This window comes from Balaenoptera physalus, assembly GCF_965194825.1.
Source record: "Balaenoptera physalus genome assembly, chromosome: 14".
Taxonomy (NCBI): domain Eukaryota; kingdom Metazoa; phylum Chordata; class Mammalia; order Artiodactyla; family Balaenopteridae; genus Balaenoptera; species Balaenoptera physalus.
The window spans coordinates 4,522,240-4,542,472 of NC_138893.1; the positions used below are offsets into that span (position 1 = coordinate 4,522,240).

A 20,233-nucleotide genomic window follows, 5' to 3' on the forward strand; every position below is an offset into this window, starting at 1 on the left:
TTCCCAAGTGGGAACCTAGAAATGGGTGATTATGTTGGAGTCAGCCCACTTGCTGGTCTGGGTTTTTAAACCTTTAGGTCAGTGTTGAACTGTTTAGAAGCATACTAGTTATGTGGGGAGAAGGGCAATCTAATTTAAAAACTCGCATTCCTGGGCTCCACCCCCAGAGAGTTGATCTAGTGGGGCTGGGGGTGGGGATGAGGCTGGAACTTGCTATTTTTTTTTCCATTTTTAAAAATTAATTTATTTTTAAAAATTGAAGTAGAGTTGATTTACAATGTTGTGTTAATTTCTGCTGTACAGCAAAGTGATTCAGTTATATATATATATATACATATATATATATATGTATATATATATATATATATATATATATATACACATTCTTTTTTATATTCTTTTCCATTATGGTTTATCCCAGGATATTGCATATAGTGGAACCTGTATTTTAATCAGACACACTTTGAGAAATCCCACAGGATTGCAGGCTATACCCCTGCAACTTTGCCTTCAAGGGACATGGTACTGCAGGGAATAGAAGTCCCCTTCCGGGTACAACTGCATTTTATCTAATCACCAGTCTGAGATCTCTCTTCTTATTTACCCCAAGACAAAAAAGAGAACCTCTCATGGGTGCCTCTTTCTCCACCATTATTCTAAGAAACAAGTCTTTCTCTCTCTTGTGAACCCCTGGGAACATAGACTGAAGAGACTGTCCAGTGGGCTTAGTGTGGTGGAGCAGAAACGACTCAGGCATCACTGCTTTACACCTCGGAATCCTGGGAAATTCCTTAGCCCCTGTGTGAAGGTAATGCCTACCTCACACCACTGTCAGGCTTAATTGAGATCATATGAAAGAGAAGGTGAGCTATAAAGTACCATCTAACTTTTTCTTGTTTGTGGTTGATAGAGGAAGCAAAAGTCCACATAGAGAGAAAAGTTACAACCCTGAGCATTTCACAAAGAAATGATGGCAAGGACAAATTATCCGTGTATTGTCTGGGCAACCACAAATTAAGAACTCTGGGAACTTAGAATCTAGTTGATGAGAACCTCAAAGGAAGTCATTTAATAGAGGTGTCTTCACATTTTTTACTGTGAACAACGATAAACACATTTTATGTTGCAATCCAGCACAAACGTATAGACATGGTTTATTTAAACAAGTTTCGTGAAATAACACTTAACCCTCACTATACTGACATTTTCTATTCTGTTTCTCTACCAACAGTAACAACAAAATGCTGGTAGCTGCTGTCTAATCTCAGGACCTCCTAATAGGTCACAATTTACAGTTTGAAAAAGTTTGTACTAGAAGATGCCTGGTTTTGATAATTGACAAAAAACATCATTAAAGGGTTGGTCTTTAAATTATTTTATTGGAATAACATGTAGGAAGAGAATCTCATGCCCAAGACCAGTTGGACACTTGATCTGAGTTTTTTTTTTTTCCAGGAGTAGGAATATTCGGATACGGGTTCCCAGTGTGGAATCCAGTTTTATAACTGGGCCAGTAGTGTGCATTTGCGGGGGGCTCCTGGGCGAGGAATCAGTAGAACAATCAGAAAGAAGATGTTAATTGAGTAGAGCTTGATGGTCTTCATAAAAGCAAATGAAAATTGAAGTAAAAGAGCTTGTATATGTGTGCCACGGAAGCCATAGGGAGATCTATTTCATCGCTATATCTGAAAGCTAGGAATTGTGTTTTCTTGAGTGATGACTGGAGTTGTTCAGTAGTCCTTAAAATTGGATCAGCTAATTAGGTCTGGCTTCATATTTCAGAAAGCATCTGAAACTGTATTTTCTGGTGCCAATTTCTCATTTTTAACTAATTGTGCTTTGGGAAGAAAAATTAATAAATCAACTGAGGGGGAGAAAAAAAAGTTCTTGCCAAATTCCCAAACAATAGGTATTGTTGAGCTCTAAGGTTGAAACTCTGTTTGAACCCTAGTTCTTCGGAAGCAACAATTCTAGATATCTGTTCTTCATTGGCTTTTCTGCTTAGCTAGGTTGTTTTTATTGGGAAATATTTTTATTCATTACACAGCTCAGATGATCTATTACAGTAAATGCCTCTAATGGAGGAGAACAAGACAACGTTTAGGAATTTAATTGTTGTTTTCCATGAGATGGACAAAGTGGGTTATTGAGCGTCAAAAAAAAAAAAAAAAAAAAAGGGAAAGCAAGGAAATTGAGTTCATTTTGTTAAGGAGAGCATTTTGTTAAGTCGATGGATTTTTTTTTTTCCAGCTGCCAGCAGGTAAAGAGGGTTAGAGTCTGTAGGTGGCCTTTGTTTAATTCATTACAAAACCATAATTTAAAAGGGATAGTAAGGGAAGAAGACTGAAGCGTTCATCAATTTGTTTTGTGGGTAAATTATACACCATTGCTGGTAAGGAATATTTTAAATTTTTAAATGATTTCATGTAGTATAAATACTGTATTAGGGTTATATCTGCGTATGTAGATATTTATTTAGTTACGTCTACTCATTACATTGGGACTCTGTCAGAGCAGGGGCTAGGTCTTTCTCAACTTTCTGTCCTTTAGCAGTAGTGCTACTCAAAGTGTTGTTCACAAATTGTCTGTAACTTGTCTGAGATGAGAACAGTACAGAAATAGGGAGTATGCCTTTAATAACTTTTATAGGAATTTGATATTCCTGCGACCTTTTTACCAGATAGATTATCTCTCCACAGTGGATTGGAAATAGAAAATCAACTGGTCAGTCGTGAATCCCAAAAAGTTTGAGAAGTACAGCTCCAATGCCTAAGGCAGTACTTGGAAGGCAGCGAGTGCTCAATAAATGCTTGTTCAATTATTCCAGGGAACAGACTTGCTGAGGGGCCCGAGTTAATGATTTGATTCAAGCATTTATTGAGTGTCTACTCTGGGGTAACATTGTAGGCACTGTGGCAGTGTATCTAGAAAAAGAAATGATGGTTATTTCTTTTCATGGAATTTAACAACTAATTTAAAAGATCTCAGAGGTACAAAGGAATTACATAACAGTGCTAGGCAAGATCTAGTTGGTTACTGAAACCTCAGAATGAAGAGTAAACCGTTCTGTACTAAGGTTAAAATGGGAACATGGCACGTGGGTGAACTTGGCGAGAAAAGTTCACAGAGCTTGTGAGGCTGGAGCAGTGAAGGCTGAGTAGGAGTTGAAGATGGAAAAAAGCATTCCAGGCTGGAGTGGGATGGGGTGAGGTGGGGTGGGAAGGGCTGAGAATAGGAACAAAGGCTCCCTCATACACTAGAGTGAGAGAATGGTCCTCCTCCAGAGGCACTTAGGCAGTGTGGAACACTGGAGAGTTTTCAATATGGAAGAGCCAAGAATTTTTCACAAGGTTATTTCAGAAGTTTTGTGAAAAGGAAGGATGTCAAGAAAGTCTGGAGGCCAACGGAGTGAGCCAAAGGGCAGCTGGTGTGGTTTGGGACTGCCTTGAGGCAGAAGAAATGCCAAGAGGCATGTAGCGGAGTCTCTTTTGAGCCAACAACAGTCCACCAGTGTTGGTGTCAGATGTTCCCTCAAGTGCTGTGAACACTTAGGTTCTTGCTAAGATCTTGTTTGCTTAGGTGATGCAGAGTAGTGGACGAAAAAGGAGTGTTACCTCTGGTTCTAAGCGTTTAAGCTCACATGATATGACAACATTGGTATCATTACCTGGTGGACGTTGGGGAATTGACGCCGGTTTGAGTGAGAGTGGTAAAGATTGTTCCATTTTTTAGTTTCCTGTGCTAATCTTCAGATAATTTTAGACTGTTGCTGCTTCTGCTGCAGCAGACAGTTGGGTCTGATGTGGTTTTATCTCCTCTCTCCAGGTGTGACGAAGACACAGTCTCTCTGCATGAAGATCAGACTGACTGCTCTAGTCTCAGGTAGGACCCACCATTGCTTGGTTCTTAATTATGAAGGACAGAAACCATCTGGGTCTGGTATCTTAAGTCTCTCCTTTGAATTCTAATAATTTGTTCTCATGTTCTACTTCTTCTAATAGATTATCAGCTGTTGAAGGAAGTTTTGTCTTGTCCACTTTTGCATACCCCCCTTAGCACTCAGGACGGTACCTTTTCTATGGAGAATGCTCAGTAAATGCCTATTGAATTCAACATTGATTAGCACATCTGTTCCCATCATAGACCTTAAGGAAGAGCTTCTATTCACCAAACATGGCATTGAGTGTCTGGAGTGTGATCTTAGTCATCACCGGGTTCATGATATGATGGCAGAACCTTCACGTTAACCATTTCTTCTACATTTGCTTCACTCAAGCACTTTCACATGCATTTTATTATTTAATCTAAACAACTGAAAGGAAGCTGATGTTTCCCTCCTCATCCTAGATGGAGAAACTGAGGCTCAGAGAGATTATAGCTCATCCAAGATAGCACAGCCGCTATGAGGCAGAATTTGGACACTGGTCTGTGTGACACTTGTTGGATAACAGACATTTGTTGAAGGCCTTTGTTTCACACATTTTTGTGTGCCAGAAACCAGTGGAGATACGGGATGGAGAGAGACAAACCAATCCCTGCTCCCAGGAATTCAGTTCACTGGAGGAGATAGGCAAGAATATAGATGACAGTGCTACAGTGCATTAAGTGCTGTTTTACTAGCGGGAAACAGGACTCACTTAGAATGACCAAATAGCCCAGTAAGGTTTCTGGGATGGATTCCTGAAGAAAATTACACATGGCACATGACTCTTTTTTTGGTGGAATATAAGGCCAAAAAACCAAGCAGAGCAAGCAACTTACTGGCAAGCCAGCAGAGAGCAGAGAAAATAATTCAACTTGAAGGTATAGCAAGCAGTTCAGGATGGCAGGAACCTTGAGAACTGAGGATGCCAGGAGTGGTAAGAAATAAAGTTCCAGAGATAAACAAAGACCTGATTACAAAGGGTTTATATACCCTGCTAAGGAGTTTGGAATTTATCCTGGAGGTATTGGGAAGACTAAAAATAACCTTCAGTTTTTTCTTTGCAAATAACCACTCGCCCAAGGCCTCAAGTGAGAGTAGCTCCCATTTATTGGATTGTGGTCTTGAGCCAACTTTCTTTGATAGGCATTTCACAGAGGCTGTACTGCCTCTGTCAGGTAGAGATGCCGGCATCTTATGGATTAGGGTCACAGAGGTGAGGTGGTGTGGCTCCGGCTGCATTTCTAACAAGTAGGAGGATATTTTGGACTCTTGTTCTTTTCAGAACTCCGGGCTCATTCTCAGTTATGACTGATTCCGGTAAGCTGTGACATTACATTACATTACCTGTATTCTGTTTTGGGGGTTCTGAGGAACCAGTAATAGGTTGGAAATGTATTTCTAAAGATGACTTTTCTATTTAGATTTTATATTTGTGTAATGAGAGAAAGATGCTTTTTGCCCCGTTTTTCAAGTCAAGGATGACATTTATACCTTTTGGGCACCTTGAAAATATGATATATAAAACAAAATTCAGGTATTATTTTAGGAAGGAGTCTATCAAAAGGGTCGTTTTAGATTTGAAAAATCATTTTTATTCTTGAGTGTTCTAGAATCCTCCTCGAATGAAGAACATTTAGGTTATGGTAGAGGTCGCTGTTGCTTCTTTCGTTGTTCACCCAGGAGCACAGGGTGTGTGGATGAGTAGTATTTGTCACTAGTGAGAGACATGCATTTCAAATGAACTAGTGTAGTTCCAACTCATGGTTTGATATTGGTTTCCAAACCCATTAGTGACATACAATTTTTTTTAATTATAGATGATCTTAAGGGAAAATATTAACCAGTGTCACTGACATTGTTTTGTTGTTTGTTTGTTTGTTTTGTTTTTGTTTTCAGTTACTCATGAAGAATTATTTCACCTGTTGGGTTTTCCTTTACCAGATACTAAGTTTGTCCTTAAGTGTTTGTCCTTAAGAGGCTTAAGTTTAACTCTTTCACATAATTTTATTTCCACATCTTGTCCAACTGCATGCACCCCGGCTATGCTCCAGACCTCCTGGCCCAATGTTTTCTTTGTTCTTATCCCAGAGACTCACCGGAGCTCATCTTCCTGATATCAGCTTAGTGAGTTTAATCTTCTATTTGTAAAAAGGCATCCTGAGCAGTCGACATAGAAATCCTTCTTTTGCTGATCTTGTCTCTTGGCTTTATGTATCCTTGAGCCATGAGGAATTGCTTGCTAGCTGACCTTGCCAAAATCTCTTTTATGGGTACTTCTGGTCAGGGCACAGGAGGGAAAAACACCACCTGGGGGAAGTGGCCAGTCCTACAGAATTGCATGATCTAGTACTGAATGATTGCCAGTGGGTTAAGGACAATCATATTGATCGTATAAAGGGAATGCTCCATCTGGCTATGGTAGTTGCTGAATTCTTAGCAAAATATGAAAATAAAATGCATCTAGATTTAAGAGGGACAAATGACTTCAAATAAGAGTGTAATTATGTCACTGTTTTTGAGACAGTTGAAGGGGCAGGGCGATGCTGTGTTGAATTTGATTGATGCGTGAAAATGAGCACTGCCCTCCCAGCACTGAGTGTGTGGAGGTGAGCAGCCGGGTCAGTCTTCTCCAGCCGTTCCACACCCTCAGGACCCAGATACTGGGATCTTTGGCTTTGCATTGAGAGGGTTGTTCAGATAGATGGCTTGGCTGGGTAAAACTTGGCTCTTGTCTTAATTCTATTGAGGCAGTATGTATTCTATTAAAATAGACCCCAGTTAGACTCTTAAATGCGTCTGAAAGTTGTAAGGAGATGGTTAGAGACTTGCCAGTGAGGAGGAAGCATCATGCCTTGAACCAAGGACACATGCATGAGAGACTGGGAACCCACCTGACCACTCCAGGTCTGGGTGAATTAGCCCTTTATTTAATCTCTGGGGTTTAGAGTGTTAATCTATAATGTAGGAATGACAATAGCTAACTGGAATATCTCACATTATTATTGTGAGAGAAAAACATGACATATGTGAAACCATCTTGGAGTGAAAAATGAAAAACAAATATGATAGTATGTGCAAAGCTACAACTACAGAAAGTATGTATCCACTAGCAAAGATGGGAAGGGAATGTGATGTGATCTAAAAAGTGACATTCAGTTCCTCTGAAGCAGTCTATGCTAAAAAGTTTGCTAGGTACCGTGTAAATGAGCAGCAGTGAGTATCGCCAGCCTCTCTTTCCCAGGGTGGATTATTAGACTCTTTTTTTGTTGTTGTTTTCAATTTGAAAGCAGTCAGTGTTTATTAACTGACCAGGTTACAAAAATAATCATGGTAGATACCTTAGTTCATCCTTCTAATAAGCCTGTTGATCCGGTCTTCCCTGTTGCCAGCATCTCCACCTTCTACAAAATGGGTACTTTCTAAATTGGGTCTTTCCTGTTCTAGAGATGAAGACAATAAAGAAAATTATCCCGATGCCGGGGCTCCGCTAGAGGAGCCCGTGCCGTCCCGCGAGCCGCCGCAGCATGTAGAGCAGCCCGCGAGGCTGGACGTGCTGCGACCCAGCATGGGCAACTTCAAGTCCCGGAAGCCCAAGTCCATCTTCAAGGCCGAGAACGGGAGGAGCCACGGAGAAAGTCAGGTAGTGGGCTCCACCTCCTCAGACCTTTGCTAAGACAGGTGCTCCTCTGGCGAGAGCACCGTTCCGGTGACGGTGATGGTCTGAGCACGTTATTTTGCAGGCGGAGATTAGCGTGACTTGTCGTTGCGCACCTGCGAGCTGGGGCGCGTGCGTGCTCCCCTCCCGTGGGTTAATAGAGGAGTGCGCTGGGCAGGCTGCTCATTTAGCGCCCTTTCAAACGGATATTCTTAAATGCCAGACTTTGACATTGATTTAGGGGAGCTGCTGCATCCGTTGTGGGGGAGGGTGGAGGAGGATTTCCCATGAGCTTCACTTATCCAGGGTGTGTAACTCTGGCCCCAAACTTGGAGCCTCTTCTCAGCAAATCAGAAGTCCCAGGTTTATCCAGAGCCATTCTTCTTAGGCTGCAGTTTAGTGGCTTTGGAAAAACACTCAAGCGTGTATGTGCATGATTGTACGTGTGTGTAGAATCTGGTTCTTTGAGGTAGATAAGTATTTAAATGTATGAATGAAGCATCTTTCCAACTTCATTCAAGTAATACATTTTATACACACACACTTATTTATTTTACTTTTCTAGTTGTAGAGGGATGTATCAAAGAATGTGATTTTTAAGACTCTTAAATACCCCGCAAATAATCTATGGTGCCTTTAAAAGAGATGAAACGAATATAATCCATTTTAATCTTACTGGGAGGTTAATGGTCCCAGCATTAAGATTATACTTGTAATGCAGCTAACACAGTTTTGGGGACATAGGTGCTTCATTAATGTGACCTTTGCTTTTTTGTTAACACCTAACTGTTAACTTTAAAAATAATGTGGGAGGCTCTCAGTGTAATACATTAATTATCTGATAACTTGAAGTCCAGTCCAACTTTGCAAATGGGCATCAGGTGATCTTCCTGGTAGAACAACTTTGGCTGGGCAGTTTATTTGACCTTGTAATTTTCTTATTTGCCTTGTGTTTTTTATCTCATTTCTTTTTTGGCATTGTGACCTCTTATTTAGTCAGTTAATTTTGCAGTGAGATGAAATGCCATCAGCATTTATGAAGTTCTGTTGTAATTTTCTGAAACTGAGTTGAATTGTAGAGAGAGGTTAAGTGTGAAATATCATTTGAGTTATGATTAACTTGAGACCCTGCCTATTACTGAGTGTACCCAACACTTGTTTGATTAGGAGTCTTGTGCTGGGGAGGACACAGGTACCCAAAGGGCTGCCTGCAGAGTCTGACTGGGTCTGGAGAGACTCTGACCTTGAATCTCCTACTAAGGGTCACCTGTGACATTGTGGGCTTTGGGTGACCAGCCGTCTCTCCTAGAATGCCCTCTTTCTTGTCATCCTGTAGTCTGGCCTCAGAGAAATTACACAGTCGTCACTTGTAATAAGGTGCTAATGGGGCATGTAATTTCCAACATGTTGCTCATGCACAGGAAGATTCCAGGAGAGTGAGATGCTTGTACAGTCTTTGCGGATAATACAGCATTGGAATCCGGGACTGCATGTAAAAATTCCAGTTCATTCCTAACATCCCTGTGTACACAATGAGATTGTTTTCCCTGTAATGACTAAGAGAACTTCAATAATATCATTTTAGGTCTTCCATATTTTGGAGAAATTTGAAACAGATTTCATTCTTCCCATTTTCTTTGGAGAGATATAATTAACACTGGTTGAGTACTGATCAAGAACCGAGCATCTATAAATACTATTATTAATAAAATCAGCTGACACTTATTTAAGCATTTACTGTGCTCCAGGCATGTACCATGTTTATGACAATCCCGTGGAATGGCTATTATTATCTTTTTATACAAATGGGAAAACGAAAGCTCAGAGGGATTACATAACCTCTTTAGTCAGATTTGGAAGAACTTGAGTGGAATGTCTCTTCCATAAAAGCACAGTATTTCTAACAAGAGGTACCCAGAACTTCCAAGTATGATTCTGGTGATTTACTTACCCATTTTTATACAAAACCTTTTATTTCACTCTGGAATTTTTTTCCTTTGGTCATATATTGTGTTGCTAAGCAGTAATTAGTTATTGAGAAAGGATTATTTTGGAGAGAATTTTATAAGTGTGTTTTTCTTCTCTGCCTTAAATCTTTGTGATGTTGGTCACATAAGCTCGACAAACATTGAGTGAATGTTAGCTCCACTAGGACTTAGGTTCCTTGAGGTCAGTGAGTCAGTCTTTCTTGTCCACCTTTGGATCTCTGGCACTCAGTCACTCAGTATTATTCAATGAATGACTGAAAACTGTTTATATATATATACACATACACACGTTATATATACAATTACATATATAATTTTTTCGTAAAATGGTATATATATATATATTTCTGTAAAATGGAAGCATTATATCTTTATTCAGTTATAAAAAGTCACATTTCAAAAGGGCATATAGAGAGATTGGTTCAAGATGGCAGAGTAGAAGGACGTGCTCTCACTCCCTCTTTTGAGAACACTGGAATCACAACTGCTGAACAATCATCGACAGGAAGACACTGGAACTCAGCAAAAAGATACCCCACATCCAAAGACAGAGGAGAAGCTACAGTGACATGGTAGGAGGGGCACAATCACAATAAAATCAAATCCCATAACTGCTGGATGGGTGACTCACAAACTGGAGAACACATACCACAGAAGTCCACAAACTGGAGTGAAGGTTCTGAGCCCCACGTCAGGCTTTGAAACCTGGGGGTCCGGCAACAGGAGGAGGAATTCCTAGAGAATCAGACTTTGAAGGCTAGCGGGATTTGATTGCAGGACTTCAACAGGACTTGGGGAAACAGAGACTCCACTCTTGGAGGGCACACACAAAGTAGTGTGTGCATTGGGACCCAGGGGAAGGAGCAGTGACCCCATAGGAGACTGAACCAGACCTACCTGCTAGTGTTGGAGGGTCTCCTGCAGAGGCGGAGGGGTGGCTGTGCCTCACAGTGAGGACAGGGACACTGGCAGCAGAAGTTCTGGGAAGTACTCCTTGGCATGAGCCCACCCAGAGTCCATCATTAGCCCCACCAAAGAGCCCGGGTAGGCTCCAGTGTTGGGTCGCCTCAGGCCAAACAACCAACAGAGAGGGAACCCAGCCACACCCATCAGCAGACAAGCAGATTAAAGTTTTACTGAGCTCTGCCCACCAGAGCAACAGCTAGCTCTACCCACCACCAGTCCCTCCCATCAGGAAACTTGCACAGGCCTCTTAGATAACCTCATCCACTGGAGGGTAGACAGCAGAAGCAAGAAGAACTATCATCCTGCAGCCTGTGGAACAAAATCCACATTCACGGATAAATAGAGAAGATGAAAAGGCAGAGGGCTATGTACCAGATGAAGGAACAAGATAAAACCCCAGAAAAACAACTAAATGAAGTGGAGATAGGCAACCTTCCAGAAAAAGAATTCAGAATAATGATAGTGAAGATGATCCAGGACCTCGGAAAAAGAATGGAGGCAAAGATCGAGAAGATGCAAGAAATGTTTAACAAAGATCTAGAAGAATTAAAGAACAAACAGAGATGAACAACACAATAACTGAAATAAAAACTACACTAGAAGGAATCAGTAGCAGAATAACTGAGGTAGAAGAACGGATAAGTGCCCTGCAAGACAGAATGGTGGAATTCACTGCTGTGGAACCGAATAAAGAAAAAAGAATGAAAAGAAATGAAGACAGCCTAAGAGACCTCTGGGACAACATTAAACGCAACAGCATTCGCATTATAGGGGTCCCGGAAGGAGAAGACAGAGAGAAAGGACCCAAGAAAATACTTGAAGAGATTATAGTCGAAAACTTCCCTAACATGGGAAAGGAAATAGCCACCCAAGTCCAGGAAGTGCAGAGAGTCCCATACAGGATAAACCCAAGGAGAAACACTCCGAGACACATAGTAAGCAAATTGGCAAAAATTAAAGACAAAGAAAAATTATTGAAAGCAGCAAGGGAAAAATGACAAATAACATACAAGGAAATTCCCATAAGGTTAACAGCCGATTTCTCAGCAGAAACTCTGCAAGCCAGAAGGGAGTTGCATGATATACTTAAAGTGATGAAAGGGAAGAACCTACAACCAAGATTACTGTACCTGGTAAGGATCTCATTCAGATTTGATGGAGAAATCAAAAGCTTTACAGACAAGCAAAAGCTAAGAGAATTCAGCACCACCAAACCAGCTCTACAACAAATGCTAAAGGAACTTCTCTAAGTGGAAAACACAAGAGAAGAAAAGGACCTACAAAAACAAACCCAAAACAATTAAGAAAATGGTCATAGGAACATACATATCGATAATTACCTTAAACGTGAATGGATTGAATGCTCCAACCAAAAGACACAGGCTTACTGAATGGATACAAAAACAAGACCCAATATATGCTGCCTACAAGAGACCCTCTTCAGACCTAGGGACACATACAGACTGAAAGTGAGAGGATGGAAAAAGATATTCCATGCAAATGGAAATCAAAAGAAAGCTGGAGTAGCAATACTCATATCAGATAAAATAGACTTTAAAATAAAGAATGTTACAAGAGACAAGGAAGGACACTACATAATGATCCAGGGATCAATCCAAGAAGAAGAAATAACAACTATAAATATATATGCACCCAACATAGGAGCACCTCAATACGTAAGGCAACTGCTAACAGCTCTAAAAGAGGAAATTGACAGTAACACAGTAATAGTGGGGAATTTAACACCTCACTTACACCAATGGACAGTTCATCCAAACAGAAAATTAATAAGGAAACACAAGCTTTAAATGACTCAAGACCAGATAGATTTAATTGATATTTATAGGAAATTCCATCCAAGAACAGCAGATAACACTTTCTTCTCAAGTGTGCACGGAACATTCTCCAGGATAGATCACATCTTGGATCACAAATCAAGCCTCAGTAACTTTAAGAAAATTGAAATCATATCAAGCATCTTCTCTGACCACAATGCTATGAGATTAGAAATCAATTACAGGGAAAAAAACGTAAAAAATACAAACACATGGAGACTAAACAATACGTTACTAAATAAACAAGAGATCACTGAAGAAATCAAAGAGGAAATCAAAAAATACCTAGAGACAAATGACAATGAAAACATGACGATCCAAAACCTATGGGATGCAGCAAAAGCAGTTCTAAGAGGGAACTTTATAGCTATACAAGCCTACCTCAAGAAACAAGAAAAATCTCAAAAAAACAATCTAACGTTACACCTAAAGGAACTAGAGAAAGAAGAACAAACAAAACACAAAGTTAGCAGAAGGAAAGAAATCATAAAGATCAGAGCAGAAATAAATGAAATAGAAACAAAGAAAACAACAGCAAAGATAAATAAAACTAAAAGCTGGTTCTTTGGGAAGATAGACAAAATTGATAAACCATTAGCCAGTCTCATCAAGAAAAAGAGGGAGAGGACTCAAATCAATAAAATTAGAAATGAAAAAGGAGAAGTTACAACAGACACCGCAGAAATACAAAGGATCCTAAGAGACTATTACAGGCAACTCTATGCCAATAAAAAGGACAACCTGGAAGAAATGGACAAATTCTTAGAAAGGTATAACCTTCCAAGACTGAACCAGGAAGAAATAGAAAATATGAACAGACCAATCACAAGTAATGAAATCGAAACTGTGATTAAAAATCTTCCAACAAACAAAAGTCCAGGGCCAGATGGCTTCACAGGTGAATTCTATCAAACATTTAGAGAAGAGCTAACACCCATCCTTCTCAAACTCTTCCAAAAAATTGCAGAGGAAGGAACACTCCCTAACTAATTCTATGAGACCACCTTCACCCTGATACCAAAACCAGACAAAGATACTACAAAAAAAGAAAATTACAGACCAATATCACTGATGAATATAGATGCAGAAATCCTCAGCAAAATATTAGCAAACAGAGTCCAACAACACATTAAAAGGATCATACACCATGATCAAGTGGGATTTATCCCAGGAATGCAAGGATTCTTAATATACGCAAATCAATCAATGTGATACACCATATTAACAAATTGAAGAGTAAAAACCATATGATCATCTCAATAGATGCAGAAAAAGCTTTTGACAAAATTCCACACCCATTTATGATAAAAACTCTCCAGAAAGTGGGCATAGAGGGAACCTACCTCAACATCATAAAGGCCATATACAACAAACCCACAGCAAACATCATTCTTCATGGTGAAAAGCTGAAAGCATTTCCTCTAAGATCAGGAACAAGACAAGGATGTCCACTCTCACCACTATTATTCAACATAGTTTTGGAAGTCCTAGCCATGGCAATCAGAGAAGAAAAAGAAATAAAAGGAATACAAATTGGAAAAGAAGTAAAACTGTCACTGTTTGCAGATGACATGATACTATACATAGAGAATCCTAAAGATGCCACCAGAAAACTACTAGAGCTAATCAGTGAATTTGGTAAAGTTGCAGGATACAAAATTAATGCACAGAAATCTCTTGCATTCCTATACGCTAATGATGAAAAATCTGAAAGAGAAATTAAGGAAACACTCCCATTTACCATTCCAACAAAAAGAATAAAATACCTAGTAATAAACCTACCTAGGGAGACAAAAGACCTGTATGCAGAAAACCATAAGACACTGATGAAAGAAATTAAAGATGATACCAGCAGATGGAGAGATATACCATGTTCTTGGATTGGAAGAATCAATATTGTGAAAATGACTATACTACCCAAAGAAATCTACAGATTCATTGCAATCCCTATCAAGTTACCAATGGAATTTTTTACAGGATTAGAACAAAAAAATCTTAAAATTTGTATGGAGACAAAAAAGACCCCAAATAGCCAAAGCAGTCTTGAGGGAACAAAACAGAGCTGGAGGAATCAGACTCCCTGACTTCAGACTATACTACAAAGCTACAGTAATCAAGACAATATGGTACTGGCACAAAAACAGAAATAGAGATCAATGGAACAGGATAGAAAGCCCAGAAGTTAAGCCCACGCACCTATGGTCAGTTAATCTACAACAAAGGAAGCAAGAACATAAGATGGAGAAAAGACAGTCTCTTCAATAAGTGGTGCTGGGAAAACTGGACAGCTACATGGAAAAGAAAGAAATTAGAACACTTCTTAACACCATACACAAAAATAAACTCAAAATGGATTCGAGACCTAAATGTAAGACCAGACAGTATAAAACTCTTAGAGGAAAACATAGGAAGAACACCCTTTGACATAAATCACAGCAAGATCTTTTTTGATCCGCCTCCTAGAGTAATGGAAGTAAAACCAAAAATAAACAAATGGGACCTAATGAAACTTAAAAGCTTTTGCACAGCAAAGGAAACCATAAGCAAGATGAAAAGACAACCCTCAGAATGGGAGAAAATATTTGCAAACGAATCACCAGACAAAGGATTAATCTCCAAAATATATAAACAGCTCATGCAGCTCAGTATTAGAAAAACAAACAACGCAATCCAAAAATGGACAGAAGACCTAAATAGACATTTCTCCAAAGAAGACATACAGATGGCCAAGAAGCACATGAAAAGCTGCTCACCATCACTAATTATTAGAGAAATGCAAATCAAAATATTGTAATTTTGTGAGGTATCACCTCACACCAGTTAGAATGGGCATCATCAGAAAATCTACAAACAACAAATGCTGGAGAGGGTGTGGAGAAAAGGGAACCCTCTTGCACTATTGGTGGGAATGTAAATTGATATAGCCACTATGGAGGTTCCTTAAAAAAACTAAAAATAGAATTACCATATTACCCAGCAATCCCACTACTGGGCATATACCCAGAGAAAACCATAATTCAAAAAGACACATGCACCCCAGTGTTCATTGCAGCACTATTTACAATAGCTAGGTCATGGAAGCAACCTAAATGCCTATCAACAGACGAATGGATAAAGAAGATGTGGTACATATATACAGTGGAATATTACTCAGCCATAAAAAGGAACAGAATTGGGTGATTTGCAGAGACGTGGATGCGCCTAGAGACTGTCATAGGGAGTGAAGTAAGTCAGAAAGAGAAAAACAAATATCGTATATTAACGCATATATCTGGAACCTAGAAAATGATACAGATGAACCGGTTTGCAGGGCAGAAATTGAGACACAGATGTAGAGAACAAACGTATGGACACCAAGGGGAGAACGCGGCGGGGGGTGGTCGTGGTGGTGTGATGAATTGGGCGATTGGGATTGACATGTATACACTGATGTGTATAAAATTGATGACTAATAAGGACCTGCTGTATAAAAAAATAAATAAAATAAAATATAAAAGAAAAAAGCATATAATCATGACTTATGCAGATATGAAGTAGAGACATATCAAAAATTTCATTTAAATCATGAATTAATGAGGAAACAAGTAAGATATTACAACCAGTTCAAAAAAGAATGCAAAGTATTACACATTTATAGTCTCACAAGGAATGGTGAGATAAATTTTTAGATGCACACAAAATTGGCAAAACTTGGAATATCTATAGGGTGATAACTACTTTCCTGGCGACACAGTTTGCATTTCTGTGGAGGGAAATTATTTGCACTGTCACTGGTTTCTACAAGCTAACTGCTATCTGCGTAACCTTGTAAATTAGCCTAGTCATAGACGAACAAAAGCTGAGATTATCCAGATGGGTGAGCTAGCCAGGACATCCACTAAATTTCAGAGTCTTTTATAATTTTTTCTTATGTTCTCTTCCTCCCTCCCTCCCTTCCTCCTTCTTCCTTGTTGTCATAATAATCTCAAAAGATATTAACCTTGGTCACAAGGTAAGACTAGTCTCATTAGGTTTGGCCTTATTATTTACCTGAGTATAGCAAGAGTGTTCATTTATCATACAGGCATTCTTACATATGCTTTGCAAAATCTAGAGCCATATGGTTTTGAATAATTACAAAATTAACTTCTCTCTGGAGGTTTTCATAAGGAATCTCAGCTTGGACCTTAAATGCCTCTATTATTTGCACTCCTAAGGCAAATCAAGTTCAAGAAATTCTCTCCACCTTATTTCACCTGCAGTACTTATGCATTTGGGTAAATTCCTCTTTTCTTGAAGTCCCCGAAATAACTTTATGTTCCTGGACTGCCAGGGAGTGATGGTCCTTACCACCTGTAAGGTTGGACCCTGTGAACTAGATAGCAGGGCAGTTATCCTGAGAGTCCTTTGTAGGCGTTGATGCCATAATAAAGCCACATTAGTTCCTCACAATCGACCTGTTCTACCTGATACAAGGAGCATCATTCTCAATATGACATTCTAGGCAAGATGTTAGTTATGTAACAGATTTCTCCAATTATATCGTGGTAAAAAGGAAGACATTATTATTGAATATATTAAATAACCTGATCACCATTGAAAGTAAGGACATTTGGTATGAGTTTCTGAACTCTGGGGGTGAGACTCAGATATCATTTTTAAATATTTCATTTCAGTTTATATAAACAGAATGGTTTTTAAATGTAGGTTCTATTATCATTCAGGTATGATGAGGCCAACAGAACAGAAGATGACTACCATTTGGAAAGGTTTCTACTTGCAGTTCTTAAGAGGGATGGGGCATGCCATGTCATGCAGGACCACATGGGGAAGCACCACGGTTGATCCAGGAGGAAGATGGGGCAAGGAGACAGCATGGGTGGAGACTTTACTGTGGTTTTTATTGGAAAGGTGAGGCAAGGCAGAGTAAGCAGGTTTAAAATTGGCTGGTCTGAATGATTTCAGCAGACTCTGAGGTATGGGGTTCTCGCTCATGGTCTGGTACCTGGCCCTGGGTGATAAGGTAGAGGAGAATTACCTCTTGGAGCATATGAACCAGATAGAGGAGGTGGTTGAGAGTATGGATTCTGGACTGGTTAGTTTGCATATGAAAGGCACACTCTGGGACAAGTCATTTGTCATGTTTGCTATCCCTAAGAATTGGTTAGTCCTGGGAGAGACAGTCTCTCCCCAGTCACTGAGGCTGGAAATGCCAGAGCATCAAGGATAAGGAAAATCATCAAAAACCGTTAATACAAGAATCTACTAAATTGTATGGGTAGCAAATCACTGAAGTAGAGAGAAAGGACTTTCTTATAGATCCAGAATAGAGAACATTAAAACAACTATATTCCAGTCAGATAACCAGTGTAAAATTTCCCTTATCAGTCCATTCACTATGGACTGTGTAATTAATTCTTGTTCCACTTGATCTTGGGTTAGCAGTAGCATGAAGTTGTCTGCTTCTTGACTGAAATTCTGCAAGTCCTGACTCAGCCCATTGGTGTCATCAGATGCCTATACCCAAGAGTCTGTTCCTTGACATGTCAATTATTTAAAATATCTGGGCCTTTACCATGGGACTCCTGAGAGTATTCTTCTTTGTTGAAGACACAAACTCTGGCATGAAACTGATAATAGAACCTTCAGGCAAGTATCTGAGGAAAACAAACATCTGTAGATGACAGAAACTGAAAGTGATTTTGGTTAATTTACTACTAGTAATTTTCAAATGTGAAAAGTCTAATGACATTTCATAATAAAAATGATACATTAATGTGACATGCAAAACACGATAATAAAACCATTCCCCCCAAGTTAGAAAGTTTCAAAAGGTAATAAATAAGCCTGTTTTTAAAGAACTCAGGGAATTTAGTTCTGGTTGTACAAAAATGGAGGAATATAATTCTTACAGATGAAAAAAATCCTTGAAATATAGAATAATAATCCTAAAAGAAGATGCCAAGAATATCAAGTAAAAAATTCATTAAGTCCGATGTGGGTCTTAGATATCTGCATTGTTATTAAACTCCACAGACAAGTCTGCAGTGCATCCCTAATTGAAAACCACTGGCCTGGATGGTGCTAGATTCAAATGAAAGAAGTAAGGCTGTGGACACGTCAATGTTTTAAATAATAACTGCAGTTATCACTGATAATATTAGAGTGTTGCTGTCTAATATCATCATGCAAAGCTCCACAGGACCAGAACAGATATACAAGAGTTTGATAGAACTATGTATTTCATAAGAGTTTTGATCAAAGGGTAAGTGACCCATTAACTACATTTACCATCCACTGTGATAGAGAGAGTAGTTCTATTCATAAAGCTGGGTTTATTTGGGGAACTTGAGCTTATGCTACAAATCCTGCCTGAGACTTGTTGTCATCAAAACACAGTTCTAACTGGTCTGTTATGAGAGCATTATTCCCCGAAAGTACCTGTGAAGAACCGATGGTCACAACTTTTATAACTTAGAAACAACCCTCTTTGAAGCTGAAGGTTTAGCTAGTGCCATTTCTGGGTTCTGTTGTCACAAAGTTTGTATTCAGGACCCCAGAGTGGATCTTCAGTCTGGTCCTAACCAGGTTGGGAATGACAGTATGGGCAAGGGAGAAACGGCCAGATAGGAACCATTGAAAGTTTTGATCAGTCTTACCTTTCTGATCAACCCCAAAGTCAGAATCAGAAATTCTACTTATAGAGGGTCAGATTAAATCTAATTTAGAGCAACTTTCCTTTAATCCATAGAGTAGCAGAATCTGAGGTTTTGTGTGTATGTCTGAATGTGATTTCAGTTTTGTACCTACTATGAATGATGTAAAAGAGGGGGGCTTTAGGTGTATTTGCTGATCCAATAAAAGTTCAGGAACCAGGAAGGCAAGGCAAGAGTCTCCTCAAAGAAATTAAGATATTTAATATCTCAACATAATAAAAGTCATTTATGGCAAACCAACACCAACATAGTACTAAACGGTGAATATCTGAAAGCCTTCCCACTGAATTCTGGAATAAGACAAGGATGCCCACTCTAACCACTTCTATTCAACCTAGTTTTAGAAGTTCTAGCCACAGCAATCAGACAAGAAAAATAAAATTATCCAAATTGGAAGGGAAGAGGTAAAATTATCTTTATATACAGTTGACATGATACTCTGTGTAGAAAACCCTAAAAATGCCACACAAAAACTATTAGCATTGATAAATGAACTCAGCAAGGCAGCAGGATACAAGATTAATATACACAAATCTGTTGCATTTCTTTACACTAGCAGTGAAATATCAGAAAGAGAAAGTAAAAAAAAAAATCCCATTTAAAATCACATTAAAAAATTATCTAGGAATAAACCTAACCAAGGAGGTAAAAGACTTATATGCTGAGAACTATAAAACGTTCATAAAGAAAATCAAAGATGATTCAAGGAAATGGGAGGATGGAACGATATCCCATGCTCTTGGATTAGAAGAATTAATATTGTTAAAATGGCCATATTACCCATAGCAATCTACAAATTTAATGTGATCCCTATCAAATCCCCTATGATGACATTTTTCACAGAATGAGAACAAATAATCCTAAAATTTATATGGAGCCATAAAAGACCCAGAATTGCCAAAGCAATCCTGAGGAAAAAGAACAAAGCTGGAGGCATAACCCTACCAGACTTCAGACAGTACCACAAAGGTACAGCAATCAAAATGGGGCAGTATTGGCACAAAAACAGACATATGGATCAATGGAACAGAATAGAGAGCCCATAAATAAACACACACACCTGTGGTCAATTAATCTTCAACAAAGGAGGCAAGAATATACAATGGAGAAAAGGCAGTCTTTTCAGCAAATGGTGTTGGGAAAGCTGGACAGCTGCATGTAAATTAATG

General features: G+C 39.1%; 1 protein-coding gene across 4 annotated transcripts in view; it reads left to right on the plus strand.

Annotated features, from left to right (window-relative positions):
* Positions 1–20,233, plus strand: part of FAM13C (family with sequence similarity 13 member C) — a 132,533-nt gene that overhangs the window by 2,752 nt on the left and 109,548 nt on the right. For all 4 annotated transcript variants that reach the window (XM_082425560.1, XM_082425558.1, XM_082425559.1 and 1 more), the window contains 2 exons: positions 3,826–3,882; positions 7,370–7,565. In XM_082425560.1, the coding sequence (XP_082281686.1) occupies positions 3,826–3,882; positions 7,370–7,565 (253 nt within the window). The remainder of the gene's footprint in view (positions 1–3,825; positions 3,883–7,369; positions 7,566–20,233) is intronic.